Consider the following 22231-nt stretch of genomic DNA (forward strand, 5'->3'; position numbering starts at 1 on the left):
AGAAAAACTACTGCAGCATCTTTGTCCTCAGCTGCTGCATCCTGCTCAAAACAGAGGCTTTGGCAGTAATTCCTTGTGTCTTGGCCCAGGTCACAGAATGTGCCAAACATGACAAGGCAGCACAAAGACAGGCAGATCTTCCCTGGTATTTTAGAGCATTTAACAAAGTCCATCACTTTTGCCTGGGAGAGGACTCTTCCCTCTCCCCCCATTAATCCACGTGGCAAATGCCATCAGTGTCACAAAGCAAGGGTGAGCTCCAGTTCACAGCCCTACACTGGGAAGAGAGCTGCACATTCTAAAGACCAAACCAGTGGCCACGGCATGCTCCAGCTCATCACCTTCCCTTTACTTTGTACAATGCACACGTGTGCTTCTAGGCCTTATGCAAAGCCTGAAGATTTTTCTTAAATCTCCCAGTTTTTCAAGACCTCAAGTAAAATCAATGGGCACCAGAGGTAACAACTGACTTAAGCTGGGCTGTCGCCTCTGTGGGATCCACTGTGGACAAAGTGGTAACAAAACCAAGCAGGCTCCAAGGGCAAAAACCAGCCATGTCCCATCTCAGCTGTTGTGACTCCCAAAATTTTATCAACCATGTTGGACAAAGCAGGATGCACCACTGCTGGTGGCTGAGCCTGAACTCTGGTGCCAGAGTTCCCAAGCGTTTGGGCAATGCTTTCAGGCACTTGGTGGGATTCTTGGGGTTCTCCTGTTCAGGGCCATGAGCTGGACCCAATGATCCTCGTGGGTCCTTTCCAACTCAGGAGACTCTATGACTCTATGGTTTCTGGCACTGTAGTCAGCTGGGAGCCTCACAGGACTTAGGAGATGAGTCTTGAGCTTTGAAAGGACTTCATGAAACGTCTCAAAACTTGCCAGTTACATAAAAGTACTCAAATGCTCTGAACCCTTTGTGAGCTGTATCAATGCACCAACCCAAATTGCTCCCACTCAAGTTACTCAAATTGGTGCCAAGTGGCCTGAATCACCTGAGCTCAGACAGCCTTGAATTAGATAAAAATCCATATGCAGCCATTCTGAGCCAACTCCATCACTGGAGGGCTGACAGGACCAGCACTGAACAGCACCTGGAGCAATGCTGTGAATGTACTGCTGCCCAACTATAACTGGTGAAAAATCAGGTAAATTCCTAGATTTCAGGAGGATGCTGTTAACTTGCCCTTAAAACAGAATCACATCTCCATCTACAAATCACAAATTCGACCCCAAAAATAATTGAAATAATTGAATTAAATCACCTTGAAGTCATTAATCTCATTCACAGAAACAACACTTTTGCTGTACTGTTGGAGAGCTATATTTGACTTTTTGGTAGGTAATAAACAGGCAGAGAAGCCTCTCAAGGCCACAGGATGCTCCACAGGTCAACAGCAGCAAGACAAAAGTGGTCTCCCCTCATCATCACCCTGCAGCACACATGGCTGGGATACTCTCCCATCCCACAGGAAAGGGAGGAGGGAGAGCAGATTAAGGTGACCTACATTACTCCTGCTTTAAATACACAGGAGAATTGCTTTTATTCTACCTCCATCATTCCTCCCTGGCCTTTCTGTCCCACATAAGGTTGGCAAGAGCCCTCTGCCCAGGTGGGATAAAGCAGGGAGGCAGAGAGCAAGTTCGGGTATCAAGCTTGAATTCCCACGAGACTGACTTTGCAAACAACACTCTTTCAATGGAGATGACACGTTTCTGTGTTAGTCCTCAACTCCATCTGGTTGCACTTCACTGGTCCCAATGGTTGTCTCAGGCACTGGAAATCTGGACCTTCACTTACTTGGGGTGACAGAATATAAAGCTGCAACTGAGAACAGCAAATGCCAAGGGAAAGAAAAGTCTAACAAGCAATTTAAACAACATCTTGTCAGGCAGTAAATGAGCAGGCAAAACAGTCTTGACTAATTCTACTGTTGCAGAAGCACAACATGGTCATCAGTACAGTCTGACACATCCAAGACACACATTTTGAAGGGCAGCATCCTGATGTGCCCAAAGTTTGGGTCACACTAAGGACATGCTTCTAACACCAGCCCTGCTAAATGACTGTGAACTCAGGTCCCTGGCCCCAAAAGCAGCAGAACACTTCTCCTATGGCAAAAAACATGAAACAGCTGGGGAATTACTCTGATTTACTAAATTCAGTGAAGGAGTAGAGACCCGACTGGCTCCCAGCCCAGCACTCCCTTCCTCTGATGAGCTGCATTTTCTTCAGGAGATGGCTGAGGTCAAAGTGCTACCAGATCTTCTGGAAAAGAAATTAGGAGGTGTCTGCCACAATACAGGAACACAGACAACTTGAATGTGAAGAGTCAGCAGTTTGACAGAGCTTTGGCCGAAAAAGCATTACTGAGTTTAACTGAAGAGTTAACAGCTGCTGTGCCTGAACAGGCCCTCAGAGCATGAAAACTCATTTTGCAGGAGCCACCAAGACCCATGCAAGAGCTCCCACAGGAGAGCAGAAGCAGGAAAGCTTCAACAGCAGCAGCCGGAGCACACAGCAGAAGCTGAATCAAGCCTCGTTCCCTGGTGTGGCTGGAGAGGTGAACATTATGCAGTGAAGGGAAAAGCAGCGTTTGAGCTCAGTGGAGCCTGACCAGTCTGACCGAGCCCTCCACCAGCCATGCCACCAGTGGCACCGTCCCAGCAGCGCTGCTGCGTTTTAATGACCACAAACAAGGCAAAGCTGCCCTTGTCTTATAATCCATTAATTCCTCCCAGTTCAGGAGACTGAGCTGTTTCACTCAGAACAAAGACAGGAGCTGCTGCCTGTGCTGTTCCCATGCTCAGCTAATCTCCAGGCCCTTTCAGTCACGGACATGGATCTGCCCGGGCTGGTCTTGTGACAAACCCTGGCCATGACCTCGTTCCCTCTCCTGGATCAAGGAGTGCCTTGGGCAGCAGGAGCAGCTACAGTTGTGCTCCTGGAATGTGAGCCTTGCCTTTCAAACACTCTTCATGCAACAGGCAAGTCTTCAACGATGAAGGCAAACAGCTAGTTTACAACTTCTCTTTTCTCCCAGGAAGTCTTCCCCACCCTCTCCAGTAGCAATTTCTGCAAAGAGAACATGCAGGGTCTGCTGATTACAAAGGGGATGAGGACTGGGCCGCCTTGATGAGTCTGCAAAGCATTTACACTCCTCACACTGAATGCAAACTGCACAGGCAGTGGCTGGACACAGCAAACTTTGTTTCCTGCAACTCCAGATCCAAAGTCAAGCAGTTATCCAGAGGGACAAGACTTCCCATAGGCCTCTGCCAGAAGTGCAACTGTAAAGAACATGCCAGCTCCACTCTATAAAAGAACACAGCTCTTCTACACATGTGGATTATTCCAGCCTGCTTCTGTGTTACAATAAATATTGAAGAGAAACCTTCACATCACACACTGACATTTGTGTTTTTTTCAATAGAATGGAAAAGAGCAATAGGCTTGCTACAGCTGAAAGCTTGCAGTTTTCAAAGAAAGCTGGAAGAGAAGCAAAGGGACTCGCAGCCTCTCCCCAGAGCTATGAGATAAAAACGTGTCAGGGTAACTGGTGACCAGCGGCATGGGCAGGGCTGAGGCAACCCAGCACATTGTCAGCTTCAGATTTCCTCCCCACCACAGCATGTCCCCTGACTCAGCCTGGTAATTCACCACAAGCCAGTGCCAAAACCCACATGTAAGCTGGGGAAGCCACAAGAACACACCATGGAAGACGATGACACTTAATTAGGGGTTGACAGCATTTTCTGCTAAACATGTGGGTGAGAAGACGAAGTAATAGAAAAGCTGCTCTAATCACTTTAAGCTTTTTAATTATAAAAAATGCTTTCCAGAAAGTCTGGAGGTTAACCCAGCTGTTGGCATCACTGAAAAGGTCAAACAAACAAGTGCCAGGCTGCTTAGGAAGTGAGTATTTCTAAGACCTACCTAAGAAGGAAAAGCCTCAACAGCACTGTACGATCACTGGCTTGTGCAGGCTCTTGGAGAAGCCAGGATCCTGTCCACAGACTAAGTCTGCCAGTTCTGCCCAGAGGAGGTGGAGAGCCTGGCAGAGCCAGCAGCTGCTTTCCACTTGGCACATGCTCCCCAGGCAGGCAGGTGAGCAACACTGGGCTCTGCTGAGGTTTGTGCTGATGGGGAATCAAGACCAAATCAACTTCACACACGCCACAAGTTTGGTTTTTTACGTGGCCTTCTTTCTTCTTGTGATTTTGTTTCATTTAAGCATTGAACAGTCTTTGGCTCCCAGGCCTTCACAGTGCCTTGATTTTCCTCTGCTGTGCTCATGTCTTTTCCTGTTGGTGAGTGTATTCCCATGGCAGAACAGCTGGCAGCAGGGGCTCAGCATGGCGTGTGTCCTCATCCCAGCATTCGAGGAAAACACAAGTGGCTGCACAGGCACCCTCAGCCAGCAGTAAACAACCAGACCATGCTTGGCCAGGAATTCTGCTTTGCCAAAGACTTACAGAACATGAAAGTACTTCTCTCCTTTGAGTTCCTGCACTCACCATGGATTTAGAAATGGTGAAATACCACAGAGGTGTGTCTATCTATCTTACAGTAAGTATTTACAGGGAATCCACACCAAGCAACTAGGGCTTTGCATCTGCACAATGCTTCTGCCTGGTCCCACACAAATAATCAGACAATCAGTTTGATGTGACTAAAAAATTATGTTGTTGGGCACATTCATGAGGTGATCCAGCTTATAGGCCTGGGAGATGGGTGAAGGACAGCAACACTGTCACTGGTTATTAAACAAATCAAAGGAGACCATCAGAGATCTTAGAGACTTGGAAAGACTTAATGGGAAAGGAAATACCCCACCTTGCCACCTGCTGTTCTGCTGCTATTTATGATTCAAGGCCAATCTGGACTGGGCTTGGAGCACCCTGGTGTACTGGAAGGTGTTCCTGCCTATAGTAGGGGGTTGGAATGAGATAGTCCCTTCCCACCCAAGCTATTCTTTCATTCTATGATTCAAACATTCTGAGTCACTTCTCTCTCATCATAAGCATCTTGGAGAAAAGGAGGTGCCAAGGCCTCTGTGTTAAACCAGAGAGTGTGTCCCAAAACTGGCAGCCTACTCCAACACCTGCTGCTCCCATTGTCTTTCCTGGGATCCAGAGGAGATCTGTGAGACTGCATCCATGGGATCAGACCATCTTGGGAGGTCTGCTTTGGCTCCCACTTTCCTGCAGCCAAGATGCCAGAGGGAGCATCTCCTGCTAGCGACATGGTCAGCAGCTCCCTCCCCATGCTGAGGATGGGAGCACTGAGCATTCAATTCCACCTAAACAAAGCCAACCCTCCTTGCACTGGGGTTAGTAAATATTTCCCCCTCCCACTCTGCCTCTGACATTCCCCAATGCAGTGCAAAAGGTGCAGCGATTTCTGCTTTTTGAGTCACAAGTTAATGAGTCCCACATAACACCTGCAGCTCCCACATACAGAGATGAACAGATCTCGTATCAGTAGGTCCCAGCAAGCACATGGTACCGCATCCATGTCGGGAGTGAGGAACCTGCCAGGCTTCTAGAGATTAATTATGGTACGTGGGAATAAGCTTGGCAGCCCAAAAGCATGGATGGGAATAACCAAACACTGACAAAGCTGAACAGCAAGTGATGAGAAGAGCTCTCAAGTCTTTATCAGGGTATCACACAGCCATGGCAGAACTATTTCTGGAGTCAACTGGTGCTAACTGAAAGATGTGTCCATGAAGGAAGAGAATGCTGGAATTCCTGCTGCTGCTTTTCAGGCTATAACCGCCTTATATGGGAAGGCCATATTTCTTAAGACTGTGCATCTGGCAAGAGCCCATAATGGTCATGTCAGTGAATCACTTCAATAATAGTTCCCAAATTATACACTGTTCATACTGAATCCACTGAGGTCATTCCCCGAGGAGCTCTTCCAGGGAGGCTCATGTGCCTCCCAAGTGGGATGCGGCAGTGGCAGCTCTGCCAGCCCCAGCCGTGGTGGAACGGGCTGTTATATACAGGTCAATGCCAAGTGCTGGTTAATAAAAATGAGACTAATCATTCCCTGTCCTGCGTGTTCTCGGAAACTCGTTCCAGCCTACCCTGACACCAATACAGGCAGGCTCAGCATCCTCGGGGCAGTGCCCACATCTGCCTGCTGTGCACACTGCCCTTCCCAGCTCCCAGGCTCCATCATCCCAGCTTCCCTTCGTGCTTCCAGCACATTCATATCTTAAAGAACAATTAATTTGCCAGAGCTGCCTGAATTCTATTTTCATTGCCTTCCTCCTTCCCTGCAGCTGAGCTGTGACTTATTGACTGTGAAGTGACTGCAGGGTCTTTAAGAGTTCAAGGCACAGGGTGTTTTTCTGCCTGTTCCTGCCTGGCTGACTCCCTCTGTAATCATCCTCGCCAGCACCATTTCACGCCACAGAGGCATGTGACATCCAACTAAGCTGTGAACCATAATCATGCTGGAGATGATGTTTACATTTGATTTTTCCTCAAGCTGATAAGCTCTCTTCAATTTCCCCTCTCCATCGAGTTGGTATGAATTGAACTGCTTATGCCCCACAGGGTGGAATTCTTCTCTTATCTCTAATCTGCTTACTGAAAAAATTGCTTCCAGCAACCCTTCAAAAGTCACTTCAAAGTTATCACTGCTAAGAGGGAAGAGCTGCAATACTGTTCCTGGGCTGTCGCAATCAATGCTCTCCAGTGATTTTTGGAGACAGCCACACAGGTGCCACCAGCACGCAGCACACCTAGCTCTGCCCTGGCTGGGGCCAGGATCTTCATCGTGCTCCTTCAGCCAGAGGTACAGCAAGACACTCATCCAACATTAAACCTCATTAAATCATTTCAGTTCCCTAAAGCATTAGAATCCAACCTTGAAGAACACATTGGAGGCTTCTGCTGCAGCTCTGGACTATAAGTGATGGGCAGACTGAAATGTGTGTAAGAGAAGACCTGACCAGTGGAAATAAATCCAAAGTCAACTCTACTTCCCCATTAGACAGAGAATTTCCACTTTAGAAGGAGATGGTGGACAGTAGAAAGGACAATTCTGCTGTCCAATACTTGGACAGTGCCAGGTTTTTGTAACAACAGCTCTCCCATAATTCAACCACCCTTGAATAAAAGTTTTCCAGACCCTGTGTCTCCAGACTGCACCTGGCTAGAGGAACAGTGATGCACCCTTTGCTTGCCCCACCATCCCTGGGATCGGGGCACCCCAGCCTAAACAAGTCCAGTACTCACCTGTCACCCCACAGCTCCGTACCTCCCCACACCACCTCTGCTCTTGCCTACAGCTCACCAGAACCCTGGAGCAGCCCCTTACACTCCCTGGAGTCCCTCCCCAGGGCATGAGGGTACAGATTCAGAGAGAAGGCACAGCAAGCATCTGCACCCATTAGATTTTGAAACTCCCTTTCAACTAGCTGGTCAGAAACGTTTAAAAACTTCAAAGCCAAGGTGTCAGGAATGAACGAATTGGGCCTGTGTGTTCATGAATGAGCCCTGCTGCTGGCAGTGAGGTTTTCTCCCTCAAAGCATGAGATTACCAAAAATTCCCTTCAGAACACTCTGTACCTTAAGACACCCTACTGCCAAGACCTCCCCAGCTTCCAGCCCTTCTCCAGGCAGTTTTACTCCTGTACCAGACTAACTGGCAATTTTTCAAAAATTACTGAGGGCTTGGGGAAGGTCTTTTCTGGCCTGACCCACAGCCTGGATTAACCCTGCCATGTTGTTCAGGCAGAGCACAGCACCCAGGTGCCTCCTCTCCAGCCAGGAACCAGGCAGCAGGTTTCAGCCATGCTGGTGACCCTTCATCAACAGCACATGCAGAACAGCGAGCACAAGGGGAGCAGTGCAAAGCACCCATGTAAGTAGATCATGGGCACTTCAACACCTCCACACAGCAGCAAAGGCACCAGCGTTACGGGGATCTGTCACCCAGTCCAGACATGGAGCACAGTGACAAGCCAAGCCCAGACCCACAGCACAGCCTACCCTGTGCGGGTGCAGCCCTGTCCTCCCACAGCCCACCAAAGGCCACCTCCATCTCCCCGGGTTTGCTCTTCTCCAGCAAAAACTCATTTGCTGTTGCGCACATTGTCTCCAGCCCCCAGGAGCTCCAGCTGCAAGAGCAGCTGAGGCCAAGTGACACAATTTGGACACTACCCAAGTGAGGAGTAAGCAACTTGACTTGAGAAATCAAAGCATTGGTGAGATTATTGGCTCAGTTTCATCTTTTTTACTATCAGCATAAGGTAAGACAGCCTACAGGTTAAAAAATTCAGATTTACTTGCTCATGGAAGAAGAAAAATACATGCTCCCTGCTTAAACCCTTTCTGAGCAACAGTCTCCATGAACACTTTGCCTAGTCCTGAGCAAGAACCTTCTATCCTCCCCAAAAACCAGGTATGTGACAGAGAAATCAGGACAAATGATATTTTAATTGTTCATTGGTGTCCCTCCCCATGGCAGAAGGGTGGAACAAGATGGGCTTTAAGGTCCCTTCCAGACCAAAGTGTTCTGTGACTCTGATCAGCAAGTTCTCTCTAACTCCTTTGGCATCAACTGCCAGCCCTGCCTGCACTGGGAGAACACTCCCAAAAAGAGGTCCAAGGGTGTGTGGGAGCAGAGCAAGCAGCCTTGGGAAGGCAGGCTGCAGGCTGCCAGCCCCTGCATTTCTCTGCAGCACCGAGGAACCGCAGCAGGATGGCTGGGGACAGCTTCCCTCAGCCCAAACCTCAGCACCTTACCCAAAGCTACACGCTACACCCACAGACCCAGCAGATAACATCTGCAAAACAAGCACCACTTCCACCGTAATTAGCTGGTTCTAAGAAGATCTAATGATGCTCATTGAAAGGCCTGACGACACGGAGATCGCTGTCATCACACAGCCAAACGCTCTGAGCACCTCGGACTCCGGCAGGTGTCCGAAGCTCGTGTCGGGCCTGCGCAGGAGCTGCAGGGCTGAACATCACGAGCACGGCTCAGCCAGCAATCCTGAGGCTGTTAATGAACTAGAAATAATTAGGCAGCGGTGGAGACGGAGGCAGGTGCACAGGCACAACCCCATGGATCCATCCTGCCACTTAGGAACCCCAAACCTTCTAGTAATGCCGCTGCCGGGCTCGCTTCGCTCTGGGCCCTCTCCGGCGGGAGGGACCCCGGCCGGCGACAAAGCCCCCGGGCCCCGCTGACAGGGTCTGCCTGACCTCCCGACAACCCCTCCACCCCGACCCTGTGTTCTCCGGGGAGCCACCCCCGAGAAGGGACAGGCCAGGACGGCCCCGCCACGGCCTCCCAGGCCCAGCGGGGGCCGGTTGCGGGGCTGCGAGTAGTGCTGGACGGTGGGCGGCCTGTGCCTCGCACCGTGGTCCGGGCGTCGCCTTTACCCCTCGCAGCTCCGAGCCTCCCAAGGACAGCGGCGGGGCAGCCCCATCCCGGTGCCCCCGGTGTCCCCCCGGGGTGTCCCCGGTGTCCCCGGTGTTCCCCCGTCTCCCCCCGGGGCAGAACCACCCCGGCTCCGGGGGGAAGGCGTCGCCTTTACCCCTCGCAGCTCCGAGCCTCCCGAGGACAGCGGCGGGGCAGCCCCATCCCGGTGCCCCCGGTGTCCCCCCGGTGTCCCCGGTGTTCCCCCGTCTCCCCCCGGGGCAGAACCACCCCGGCTCCGGGGGGAAGGCGTCGCCTTTACCCCTCGCAGCTCCGAGCCTCCCGAGGACAGCGGCGGGGCAGCCCCATCCCGGTGCCCCCGGTGTCCCCCCGGGGTGTCCCCGGTGTTCCCCCGGTGCCCCCGGTGTTCCCCCGTCTCCCCCCGGGGCAGAACCACCCCGGCTCCGGGGGGAAGGGGGGAGGGAAGCAGCAGCTGGACGGGACCACGCGGTGTCTGGGGGGGGTGGGGGGGGGCTGGACCGAACCACTCCGAGCGCCCCGCGGGGGGGCCCGGCGGGGCTGAACCACTGCGAGCCGGCGGGACACGGGACACGCCGGGGCCCGCCCGGGTGGGGACAGCCAGGGACGGCCTCCGGTGCTCGCGGCGCGTTACCTCCTGACGCGTCCGGTCCCCCTACGCCGGCCTCCGGAGTGATGGCACCGGCACCCGCCGCGGCCGAGCCCTCCGCCTCCTCAGGCACCTCCAGCTCCATGGCGGCCGCGGGCAGGCGCAGCCCCGGGGCAAGACAGGCCCCGGACAGGCCGGCGCCCGCCGCCGCGCTTCTCCCGGGTACCGGCCGCGGCGCGGGGGACCCTGGGAACGCCGCGGACCATAGAACGCGGGTGGCGCCGCGGCCAGACACGCCCCGAACAGCGCCGGAAGCACAGCGGGGCTTTTCCGCCGGAGTTAATTGCGATGCGGCGGAGGGCTGTCGCGATAACCGGCGGGCTGTGGGATTCGACGGGAGCGGGGAGGGACAAGGGAGGCCGCAGCCAGTCCCGCCGATCCCTCACGGTGCGGCGGCCGCGACACCTCCGGCTGAGGGGGAAACACCACAGGGTCGGGGGGCGGGGCCTGCGGTCACCATGGCAGCGGGGCGGGGCTCCGCGGGGGGCGGGGCCGGCCGGCCAGTTGCTATGGCAACGGGGGCGGGGCTCCCGGGGCGGGGAGGCTGCCGGTCGCCATGGCAGCGGGGGCGTGGCCTGTGGGTGCCGCTGGCGGCGGGGCGGGGCTCCGGCGGGGCGGGGCTCCGGCGGGGCGGGGCTCCGGCGGGGCGGGGCTCCGGCGGGGCGGGGCTCCGGCGGGGCGGGGCTCCGGCGGGGCGGGGCTCCGGCCGGTCCGCACGGCCGAGCCCGCGCCCCCTTTCCCTGTCGCGGCTCGGTTCCCACAGCGCTGCCCCCGCCGGACCGGGGCCCCCCAGGAGCCATCCCGGTGCCAGGCGCTGCCTACCCGCCCCGCGCCTCCCCCCTACCCCCCCAGTCTTCTTCGAGAGCTCCCGGTAGCCGCACAACACGCCGGGCTGGACCAGCCAGCCGTGCACCGGGACCTGGACGCGCTCCCTCCCCCGCTTCGCGGCCCCGGCCCCGTTCAGCGCCGCCGGCTCCCAGCCCAAGCCGGGGCCCGGCTCCTCCCGGCCCCGCGGCACCATCTAGTGGCGGCGCCGGGCCCGGGTCAGCCCCGGGGCTCGGGTCAGCCCGGGCCGGCCCCGCCGGTTCTCGGAGCCCCGGGGCCACGCGTGTCCCGGATAGGTACCGCTGCTGGGAGGCAACGCTGGGGCCACCGGCACTGATGAGACTGCTCGGCGGCGCCGGCCTCCGCCAGAGGGGCTCCCGACTGCGGCTGGTCCCGGGGAGCGGCGGGAGCCGCTCCGGGCTCCCCGCGGGGCTCGGCCGGGAGCAGCCGGTGCCGAGGAGCGAGCGGAGGGGCCGGCGGCGGCATGGCTCCGGCTCCGGGCTGGCGGCTGCGAGCCGGGGGCTTCCGCAGAAACTGGTGCCCCCACGCCGCCTCGGCGCTGGGCTGGGAGCGGTACCGGCCCCGGCGGGAGGCGGAGAAGCGCGGCGTGGACCTGGTCGCTGTCACCGCCGGAAAGCGGCCCCACAGGACGAGGGATGACGGGGACCTGGTCCTCAGGTGCGGACAGGGGCAAGGGAAGGGGAGGAAAGGGGGCAGCAGCCATCACCAGCTTCTCCCGCACCTCCCAGGACAGGGATCCCAAGGCTGGTCCCCGTGTCTGTCCCCTCTGGGGACAATGGGTAACAATGGGAGGCTTTGGGAGTCTGGGGCAGAGTCCCACCGCTTCTCTGGACAGGACAAGGATTGGGGCGGAGGAACCCCTATCTGCAGGCACCAACGCCACCGGCATCCTGTGAGCCTGTCCCGGTGCAGCACTGGGAGGGCGATCAGTGCAGGTGGCTGAGCCAACATCACGGTGGAGAACACCGGGGACAGCCCTCCGGGAGACCTGCTGTGCCCGGGAAGCTGCCCCCGGAACCCCCTTCCTGCTCCTTCCCCACTGCAGGCAGAGTCTGGGCCACAAAGGGTTACGCAAGGCACCCTGGAGTGACACCACTGCCACCAGCCCGGGAGCTCAGCTCCTTCCTGGTCGGATCCCAGGCTCGGTGAGTGCCTAATTCTGTCCCCCGGGATCTGTCAGCCCTGCTTTCTGGCTTTCAGCTGTGCTTACACCTGGGGAACTGGCCATGCTTTGTCCGTCTCTGGCTGGCTCCAGGACGTAGTGACCCTCCTGGAGCTCTGCCCCACGGCAGGGGGATAGCCCGGAGGATCGGAGCTCCACGCCCCAGGGCTGGAGGACGTGCGTCTCTGCTGCTGGTTTACGCTCGGTCCGGGGCAGCCCTTCCAGAGACCTTTCCCCAGAGCGGAGGGTCGCGATCAGCCCATCACTCTTTGGGTGGGGTTGGGATAGAGCAGCCTCTGGAGGGATCTGGGACCTCAGTGCTGCATGGCCAGAACCAGACAAGGGACGGGTGATTTTGCAGCACTGGCTGAGGGCAGGTACCTCACTGATCCCAGGAAGGCTTTGAGGTTCTCAGGATGAGGAGCCCTATCAGGGGAGGGGATCCCCCGACCCGTTGTGTCCCCATGGTGGGCATTGTTGGTGGCATCACCCGGGGCCAGGAACAGCCCTGAACTGGGGACCTGGCTGTGGGATGAGCTGCCCCAGCACAGCTTGGCTTTGTTTGGCTTCAGAACCCCTGGGAAGTGCTGCTTCGGTACATGTGTGGGGCGGTGTGGGGCTGCCAGTGCTGCCGGTGTCCGGTGCTGGGTGTGTCGCGCTGGGCCATGGTCAGCTCTGCCCAGATACTGCCTCTCCCTGCGGGGCCATTCCAGGTGCGGGCTGGTTTCTGTCGGAAACCGGCTCAGCCGGCTCCTCCTGCTGCCAGCCTCGGCCTTTGGCTGGTGCGGGCCCTGCGCCAGGTCTTGGGGGGAGACTGGGGACAGGGACAGGGCTTGGTGGCACCGTAGGCACACTGCCTGGGCCACTGGAGCTGCTGCCATCCCCATTCTGCTGCAGCCAGTGCCTGGGGAGAGCAATGGCACGCAAGTTTGCGGCCAGTTTGTGGCACCAGAGTGGTGGGACAATAGTGGGAGCCAGCTGGGGACAGTGAGGCGCTGTTTTGGGTGGCATCGGGGTGGCTCTGGCACAGCAGCTGTCACCACCCTAGGGAGGGGGATGATCTGGCTGCTCCAGTTTGGTGTCTCTTGGACTTATAGCTCACACCGTGTCACCTGTAGGTGTCCAGGGAGCACAACACTGGTGACACAGCTGAAAACACCCCAATGCTACTCTGGGAGTTCCTGTTCCTTATCAGCTTTCCCAGTGCCAGGACAGTGGGTGCTGCCACACTGGAGTCCTGCCCAGCCCCAGCTGCCTCCTGGTCCCATGTGTCCCTGGGTGGCAGGGAGGCACTCAGGCTGGTTTCAGCAGCTGCTGACGCAGAGGGGACTCTGCCCTCCACACCCGTGGCTGCAGCCTGCCTGTCGGGTGAATGATTACCCCAGGCCACCCCCAGCCCTCCCCAGGGCTGCAGTGAGCTGGGTCTCCTTTCAGGGGTCAGGCTGGCCTCATTTTGGGTGCAGCCCCGGCTGCCTCAGCACCGCTCCAGCTGGGGCTGCCCAAGGATGTCCTTGTGCCAGGGCTGTGCTGCCTCACTTGCCCAGGGCTGGCTGCCCACTGCCAGATCCCTGCTGTGGCATCACCCAGGCATTGCCCACGAGGTGTCTCTGTCCCACCAAAGTTGCCCTGTGGCCAATTCCCAAAGGGCTTGTGGAGGTTTTGAGCTCCCTGTGGCACCAATGTGGGCATCCCTGGCAGGGCTGAGGGTGGCTGAGTTGTGCTGGGGGCTGTTAGGACTGAGCACAGCCCTGGCACAGCCACTCCAGAGCCCTCAGACACCACGGCTGTGAGGTGCCATGGGAACAGAGGGTGTGCAGTTTGGAGAAGGGTGCTCAGGGGACCTCATTGCTCTCCCAAAAGGAGATTGTAGTGAGGTGGGGATCAGCCTCTTCTGCCAAGTGTCAGGACCAGAGGAAATGGCCTCAAACTGCACCAACGGAGGTTCAGATTAGATAGTAGATTTTTTTTTTTTCACTGAAAGAGTGGTCAGGCAATGGAATAAATTGTCCAGAGAGGTGCTGGAGACATCATCCCTGAAAGCATTCAAGAGGCATCTGGATGTGGCACTTGGGGACATGGTTTAGGGGTGATTATGGTGGTATTGGAGTGACAGTTGGATTTGATGATCTTGAAGGCCTCTCTCTGCCTTGATGATTTTATCATTCTGGCCCTGATCAAAGTGGCCTGTCCCTGTCCCACCCCGTGGGAACTGGTGGGAGGCTCTGGTCCTGCTGTCTCCCACCATCTTGGGAACCCATGTCTCTCTGGGTTCATGCTGACTTTACCTACAGGGAACCAGGAGCTGGTGGAGATCCCTTGGCCCACCCCAGAAGTTTCAGACTCAAAGGGACGTTATTCTGTCAGTCAGGCTTGTCTGCCTTAGGTGGAAAACATTGAATCTGGGGAAAACCCAGAGAAACCAATGGTGAAACTGGGGCAGTGGTGCTACCAAACCAGCTGGCAGAACTGCTGAAGCCTGGAGTGGGTGGACAGGCACTGAAACACCATCCAGAGCAGTACCCCAAGGCCTGCCAGCTCCAGGAGGACAGAGGGGAGTCAGACCATGGGGATGGCATGGACAGCGGGTCCCAGACATGGAGATGAGTCCTGTCCTTGCCTTGTGTAAAACCCCCTCTTCCATGGACCCATGTTTGAGGGGATGGAGATGGATCCCCAGGGGGTGATTTCATGGTGCACAGAGGCAGCTCTGGGTTTGGAGCCATGCAGGGTTAGCTGGGGTGTGACATAGCTGCCAGTCCCAGTGTCCTGGCACCATGGGGCTCTGTCCCCTGCAGCCTCACAGTCCCTGGTGCTTATGGCTCAGGTTTGCTGCTGCTCTTTGTTGCAGCCTGATGTTGGATTGAGGAAGGGGCCAGCAGCTGTGAAGAGGAGCCGGAGCCAGTCAGAGCCCCCCAGCCATCCGGCTGCCACCATCACTCTTCCCAGCTTGTGCTGGTGGGAGCCCACCATGGAGGAGATGGTGATCTGGGAGCAGCACACGGTGACACTGAGCAAGGTGAGTGTCTCCTGGGGTGGCCCCACCACGGGAGGGGATGGGGTCTGTGGGGTCAACTCTGCCTGATCCCCCTTCTGCCCATGCCCACCAGGACCCTCACCGGGGCTTTGGATTTGCTGTCTCTGGAGGCCGTGACCGTCCCAACAGGACAACGGGGGACACAGCAGTGTTTGTTTCAGATGTGGTGTCTGGGGGACCAGCAATGGGTCAGCTCCAGTGAGTGCACGGGGACATGGGGCCAGAGGGGGTGCTTGCTGCCAGCAAGGGTGGGAAGGATGGAGAATCACTCCTGCTGGGACAGAGCCAGCACCACTGTTGCCCTGCCTGGCTGGAATGGGATCCCTTGGGGTACACTCACCACCCCACCAGCTCCCTGGGCTGGGAGCTGTGCATGGGACAGAGTCTGAGCTGCATTTTCCCTCCCAGGAAGAAGGATCACATAGTGATGGTGAATGGCCTTTCCATGGAAAACGTCCCATCCTCTGTTGCCATCCAGGCACTTAAAACCTGTGGCAAGATCGTCAACATTGTGAGTGTGCTCTGTGCTGGGATGGGGGCTGGTGTCATGCTCACGCTGTGCCTGTCTCCATCCCAGATCCCCTGTTCACACATGCCCAGGGTTTGAGGCTTGGCAATTGGTGCAGAGACACCTCCTGGCACCCACCATCCTCTTCTGCTTGCTTTGCACCTGCAGACACTGAAAAGACCAAAGAAGATTCACCTCCCTGTGAGCAAGAGCAGCCCTGGGTCCCCTGCTGTGCCCCGGCACTTGGACTCAGATGAGGAGTACAGGCTGCACTGCTCCCGGGATGACCTGGCTCACAGCCAGGGCTACGATGGGGACTCATCCAGCGAGAGGAGCTCTGGTCACCAGCACGATGACCATCGCCACCACAAGCTGGTGTCACGGAGCCGGAGGCGAAGCCAGGACAGCAGCCACCGGATGCAGAGTAACTCAGATCGGAGAGGCCAGGGCCGACATTGCTCCTTTGGTCAGGATGGGGACACCAACGGGCTGACCCTGGTGTCAGGCTTCAAGCGGCTGCCGTACCAGGATGTGCCCATGAAGCCCATCACATCGGTCCTGGTGAAGCAGAAGCAGAATGAGGGTGAGGCCCCCCTGTTCCTGCTGTCCCTGGGTCTTGTTGCCTGATTTCTGGCCATGCCTTTTCCCAGGGAGGAGATGATAGTTGGGTGGGTGCCAGCAAGGGGACAGTGCATGCCATGCTGGGTGCACTAAACCACCTCCTGCCCTCAGCTGGGGGCTACAGAGCTCAGCTTTGTGGCTTGCCAGTACCCCAAGGGGAGCTGGGGCTGGCTGGGATGGTGCTGACTGGGGACCTGGAGGGGGTCTTGCATCTGCCTGGCACTGCTACCATCACGGCTCTCTCTGGTGCAGAGTATGGCCTGAAGCTGGGCAGTCAGCTTTTCATCAAGCACATAGTGGAGAGCGGGCTGGCGGCCAAGGGAAACTCCTTGCAGGAGGGAGACCTCATCCTGAAGGTATGCACCCTGGGGTGCAGGGTACTCGCTGGGAGTCTCATCTGCCCCTCTTTGGAAGGCTCGTCCCTGGCTGGTGTCACTCACTGCCAGGGTCCAGCCATGGCCGTGCTGGAGCTGGTTCTGCCTGTGCCTGCTCCCTGCCCAGCCCCCCCGGCTGTCCCAGGGACCCTGCAGGGGCTCTCAGAGCCCAGCTCCCTGCTGCCAGGGCTGGTGGCATGTCCTGCTGGCACAGTGGAGTTGTGTCCATCCCACTGTCCCCACGGTGTGTGGTCCCCCACTGTGTGTCTGTGTCTCCACTGGATGACAGTCATAGGTGTTTGTCAGATAAAACAATGCTTAAAGTGTTTGGGGAAATAGAAGGGAGGGAGACCCTTTGTTTGCACACGTGGCTGCTAGGAACTGGTGCCAAAGTGACTATAGGGTAAACAGGAGGGATTACATCCCACAGTCTGTTGGGAAAAGCAGCTACCACTCAGGAAAATCTCAGCCCTGGGGCCTGACTCCCTGCACTAGGCTAGGGCATGGAAGGATAGTGCTGGGCCCAGGGCAAAGGAAAACTGAGCTTCAGGTATCTGAGGGGTCTGTGCAATCCTGCCTGGGGCTCTGCCCGCAGTGTGTGTTAACAAACTATGCTAATGCTTCCTCTGTACAAAATGTGATCACGCTGGGAAGCAGCCAGGAACAAGGACACAGAATAGGTGAAGCTGCAGGAGCTGGGGCTGGGCTGGAGGAGCTGGGAAGGGACCAGGAAGATGGCAGTCAGAGTATCTCATCCCTATGGGGTGTTCCTGAGGGTGGCTTTCCTAGGAGCAGGTGCCCCAAGACCTCCTACTCTGCCCCTCCAGGTCAATGGGGTAGCCAGCCAGGACATGTCCTTGGCTGAAACCCAACAGCTCATTGAGCAGACAGAGGGGATCCTGACCCTGCTCATCCTCCGTGACCACCGGCAGTTCCTGGTCAACATCCCTGACATTGACAGCCAGAGCGACAGCTCCCAGATGGACGGTGAGGGGACACGGTGACAGGGCCAGGGTCAGATACACACAGCACAGGGGCTACATAGCCACTGCTGCCTCTCCCTTCCTGTGGCTGCAGATATCTCAGACATCAACTCGGAGCTGTCCAATCCACCATCTCCAGAGGCCTCCCCACGACCTCCAGCTGCTGCCAGGACAAAATCACGGTAAGGCCCACACTGTCCCCATGAGCCCCTCTGTCCCCTGGCAGATCCTTCTGTGTTCTCCACCTGTCTGGGGATGCTGGTTCTCTGTTCCTAAGCCAATATCTCTGGAGGTGGTACTGCCATACCCAGTTTGCTCTGCTGTCTCCACTGCCCACATGCCTAAATCCTGCTTGACTTTGTTCCAGGGAGAGGAGACGATCAAACAGGGAGCCTGTGGCCAAGGTAACTGTAGCTGATGCTCAGGGTCCAGGTGAGTAGACTGGGCACTGAGGGGGCTCCAGGCTCCTGTGCATCTCCACTGCCCAAAGCCCTGGTAGAGCCTTGCCAGGGCTCCCTGTGCCTTGGCACAGCCACTGCTTCTCCTAGACCACCTCTCCTTCCTGCAGACCTTCTGGAAGCCGTGGAGCGGGATGGGCACAGCCCCCACACCAGCCTCACTGCCCGAGCTGCCCACAAGGATGGGTATGTCTGCAAGAGGCAGGGAGGAATGGCTGGGGGACATGAGGAGCTGCTGTGTCACAGGGTTGGGGTGACAGGGTCAGCGCCTCCCTGTCCTGTCTTTGCATGTCACCACTGGGCTGACTGTACTTCCCTGTGGCAGGTACAGCACCAGCTCCAGGGTTGTGCAGTTTGTGAAGGCCAAGAGTGTGGGGCTGCGGCTGACGGGTGGGAACGATGTGGGCATCTTCGTGTCAAGCGTGCAGGAGGGGAGCCTAGCTGACAGCCAGGGTGTTCGGGAAGGTGACCAGATCCTGCAGGTACCTGAGGCTGAAAATGCTCCATATGCTGCTGCACCTGCAGTGGCCCCAGCTCTTTTGGGTCCATTATCTCCCCAGGGTATCATCTCCAGGGTGACAGAGACCACTTCCCTCTCCCACTCTGCCCTGGGAACTGCTGTCCCTGGTCCCCTGCTGGTGCCCATGCCCTCTGTCCTGCTGGCAGGACCATGTCCAAGTGCTTTTCTGTGGCAGGTGAATGACACCAGTTTCCAGAACCTGACCCGTGAGGAGGCTGTGGAATATCTCATGGCCCTGCCGCCAGGCGAGGAGGTCACACTGCTCATCCAGAGCAAGCAGGACAGTGAGTGGTGACCAGGCTCATCCTGGGCTTGTGCTTCTCCATCCTCTGTCTCTTTTGGGCAAGCATCAGACCTGCTGGACTTGCCATGGCCCTTCCTGTCCCTGCAGGGTCCTTCCCCTCCTCCTCCTCCTCCAGTGTGCTGATGGGAGGGGGCCAGACCATCCCAGCCCTGTTTGTGCCTTGGCTTCCTGGAGCACAAGGGCTTTCTGGGACTATGGCTCAGCCTGGAGAGGCCAGTATATGCTGGCAAGTCAGATCCTACTGTCCCCAGCATGCCTGAGAGTGCCATGGGAGGAAAAGGTGTTCCTAATACCCTCCTTAGCAGCAAGGGCTACTGTAGAGCCTCCCAGCCAGCCTAGTGCCCTCCCAAATCTTTCCAGCATCTTCTTCCTCAACCATCTCCTCCCCTGATGGTCCCTCTTGCCCTTGTGCTTCAGTTTACAGGAAGATGGTCTCGTCCAACGTGGGTGACTCGTTCTACATCCGGACACACTTTGACTTTGAGAAGGACACGCCATCAGGGCTCAGCTTTGTCCGTGGGGACGTGTTCCACGTGCTGGACACCATGTACCGGGGCAGGCTGGGGAGCTGGCTGGCCGTGCGCATGGGCAGGGACCTGCAGGAGCAGGAAAAGGGCATCATCCCCAACCGGAGCAGGTAGGGATGGAGCCAGGAACAGCCCCTAGACAAGCAGAGCCAGAGAAGGCTCCTAAGTGAGCTGAGGCCATGGATGGTGGGCTCAGTGAGAGGCAGGGCCAGGGCTGGTGGGACAGTGGTGGGAAGCGTGAGCTGGTAAAATCCCTTCTCAGGGTGGTGAGGCAGCTGACGATCAGGTTGTCCAAAGTCCCAGAGAGAGAAGTCTAGCACAGCCTCACCTGGTTGTGCCACCGAGCAGGGGTACCAGCTTCTCCTGACCTACTCCTTAAACCCAGAGGCTGCAGGTCCTGAACCCTCTCCTCTCCCAGGGCCGAGCAGATTGCCAGCCTGGAGTCGGTGCTGAAAGCCACGTCTGGTGCCAACCCCTCCGGGGCAAGGGCTGAGTTTTGGAAGCTGCGGGGCTTGCGGGGAGCCAAGAAGATGCTGCGGAAGAGCCGGGAGGACCTGTCTGCCCTCACAAAGCAGGGGCACTACCCACCCTATGAAAAGGTGGTCCTGAAGGAAGGTGGGCACCAGGACAGCCTGACCTACCTTGGGAACATTGCTCCTGGGGCTGCCCTGCTGATGGGCCCTCCTCTCCTGAGAGGAGCAAGGGCGCATTGCAGGCCTGTGGGCACCATGGGGAGCAGGGCTGGGTGTTTGGGTGCTGGGAGCTCTGCCCTTGCCCCCAGCCACCCTGAGCACCTCTGTCCTCCCACAGCCAGCTTCAAGCGGCCAGTGGTGATCCTGGGCCCCATCGCAGACATCGCTGTGCAGAAACTGAGCAGGGAGCTGCCCGAGCTGTTCGAAATTGCACGTAAGTGCCCCCACACTGGGGAGAAAATGATATCCAGCAGCCAGACCTTGTGAGAGTTCTTTACCTTTGGCTCCCTCCCTGTGACAACCCAACCTTCCTAGGCTCATTCACCCTTTCCCCTCCTCTCCCTGAGGGACACAGCCCCGGGGCTGTCGGAGGTGCAGCCCCTCTCATGCCCCATCTCTGTGTCCTGCAGCGAGCGTGCCCCGAGATGGGGCATCGTCCAAGGTCATCAAGCTGGACTCGGTGCGGCAGATTGCAGAAAAGGTGAGACCTTTCCCATGTCCTTGGAGCCAGCTGGGGCCTGTGGAAAGCCCACGGCCCTCATCCCTGCTCCCAGCAGGGCTGATGGCTGTGCCCTGCCCCAGAACAAACACGCCTTGCTGGACATCACGCCCTCAGCTGTAGAGCGCCTCAATTACATGCAGTACTACCCCGTGGTGGTGTTCTGTGAGCCCGAGAGCCGCCAGGGCATCAAGGCCATGCGACAGTGGCTGGCACCCGACTCCAGGAAGAGCTCCCGGCGCCTCTATGCCCAGGCCAACAAGATGAAGAAGTATTGCAGCCACCTCTTCACGGCCACCATCAGCCTCAGTGGCAGCGGCAATGCATGGTACGAGCAGATCCAGGACATCGTAAGGACTCAGCAAAGCCAGCCAGTCTGGACAACAGCAGAGCAGGTACAGGGCACGGGCTTGGCCTCCTGGGGCTGCAGCCAGGCAGGTGACTGGGCTGAACATGGACCCCCACGGCTGAGGTCTCCATCATCCCCACCCCTCAGGCAGATATAGCAGCCGAGGACAGCCTGGACCTGCTGAACCCACCGAACACAGTGGCCTCAGGCTACCTGACGTGTGACAGCCACGCCAACAGTGACTACGACGACACGGACGGGGAGGCGGGCGCCTACACCGACGGCGAGGCGGAGGATGCCTATGACCAGCCTGGGCTGGCCCGTTCCTCTGAGCCAGCACAGCTGGCCCCAAGCCAGGGCCTGGACTCCCCTGAGCCAACACAGCCGGCCCCAAGCCACAGCCAGAGTCAACAGGTGGGTTGTCCCAGACTGGTACAAGAGCCGGGTGGGGCAGAACAGTGCGGCACAGCGCCTGGCTCTGGAGCGTATTTGCCGTTCTTCACGGCGCAGGGTGTGCCTTTGGCTGCTGCAGGGTCCAGCTGTGTGTCTATGCCCAGCTATGGGTGTCCAGGAGCAAACGCCCCAGGCTGGGGCACAGCCCCTGCCCTGCTCCTGACCCCTCCCACCTCTTCTTCCCCAGGTGCCCGAACGGCCACGGCAGAGCAGGCACCATGACAGCATCAGGTACCCTGTGCCCCGGGGTGGGGATGGCAGCTGCCCAGGGCTGGGGACAGTCCCAGAAGGGCACTGTCCCTGCCACACAGAGCCATCACCACCCTTCTGTCCCCCAGGGAATACGAGCACGAGGCGGTGAGGAGGAGGTTCACACGGGCCAGGGATGACTCGGACCAGGATGAAGGCTATGAGTGGGGCCCAGCCACAGATGTTTAGTGGCACTGCTGGCCTGTCCCTCCAGACCAGCCCTCCCACAGCCGGGCACAACTGGGTGCAGGTGACAGCTCAGGTGGTGACCCTGTGGCCAGGCTGGGCTGGGCCCAATCCTGCTTTACCCTGCATCACCAAGTGCCTGCACTACCGCGTGCCTCCCTCCCTTTTGGCCACAGCCACTGCTACTGGAATAAAAGGGGTATTTGGATCTGGATGGGCTGTTTCTGCGGGTGCTGGGCGGCAGCATACAGGGGATACTGTGCAGCAGGGTGGTCCTGCTGGGACCCAGGCACCTCCTGGCCAGTGGCCCTGTGTACAATGAGGCATCACAGGGGGAACTGGGGCCTGGAACCACTGCAGGCCAGGGATGTGCTCCCCAGAGCTGAGCCTCCTCTG

General features: G+C 57.7%; 2 protein-coding genes across 17 annotated transcripts in view; one reads left to right on the forward strand and one right to left on the reverse strand.

The window, feature by feature from the left end:
• Nucleotides 1-10248, reverse strand: part of PIP5K1C (phosphatidylinositol-4-phosphate 5-kinase type 1 gamma) — a 49968-nt gene extending 39720 nt beyond the window's left edge. For all 16 annotated transcript variants that reach the window (XM_085562684.1, XM_021528218.4, XM_085562683.1 and 13 more), the window contains exon 1: nt 10056-10248. In XM_085562684.1, the coding sequence (XP_085418810.1) occupies nt 10056-10155 (100 nt within the window). In that variant the 5' untranslated portion in view covers nt 10156-10248. The remainder of the gene's footprint in view (nt 1-10055) is intronic.
• Nucleotides 10249-11357: 1109 nt separating this feature from the next.
• Nucleotides 11358-22049, forward strand: TJP3 (tight junction protein 3). Its single transcript, XM_031507149.3, has 21 exons — nt 11358-11573; nt 11962-12061; nt 14927-15094; nt 15186-15310; nt 15521-15623; nt 15789-16203; nt 16494-16597; nt 17443-17602; nt 17693-17780; nt 17966-18030; nt 18167-18242; nt 18382-18538; nt 18752-18860; nt 19298-19517; nt 19826-20022; nt 20218-20313; nt 20510-20580; nt 20682-20993; nt 21095-21361; nt 21588-21631; nt 21739-22049. The coding sequence occupies exons 1-21, from the start codon at nt 11380-11382 to the stop codon at nt 21836-21838; spliced, it is 3171 nt and encodes a 1056-aa protein (XP_031363009.3). The 5' UTR covers nt 11358-11379; the 3' UTR covers nt 21839-22049.
• The last annotated feature ends 182 nt before the right edge of the window (nt 22050-22231 follow it).

The sequence above is a fragment of the Lonchura striata genome, chromosome 28 (genome assembly GCF_050655825.1).
Source record: "Lonchura striata isolate lonStrDom1 chromosome 28, ASM5065582v1, whole genome shotgun sequence".
In the NCBI taxonomy this organism is placed as follows: domain Eukaryota; kingdom Metazoa; phylum Chordata; class Aves; order Passeriformes; family Estrildidae; genus Lonchura; species Lonchura striata.

Excerpts from the sequence above, each read along its gene's own strand:
- TJP3 (XM_031507149.3), top strand. The coding sequence starts at position 11,380 with ATGGCTCCGGCTCCGGGCTGGCGGCTGCGAGCCGGGGGCTTCCGCAGA. Across the intron at positions 16,598-17,442 it reads AGGGAGACCTCATCCTGAAG|GTCAATGGGGTAGCCAGCCA; the intron begins GTATGCACCCTG and ends CTGCCCCTCCAG. Across the intron at positions 18,861-19,297 it reads CATCCAGAGCAAGCAGGACA|TTTACAGGAAGATGGTCTCG; the intron begins GTGAGTGGTGAC and ends CTTGTGCTTCAG.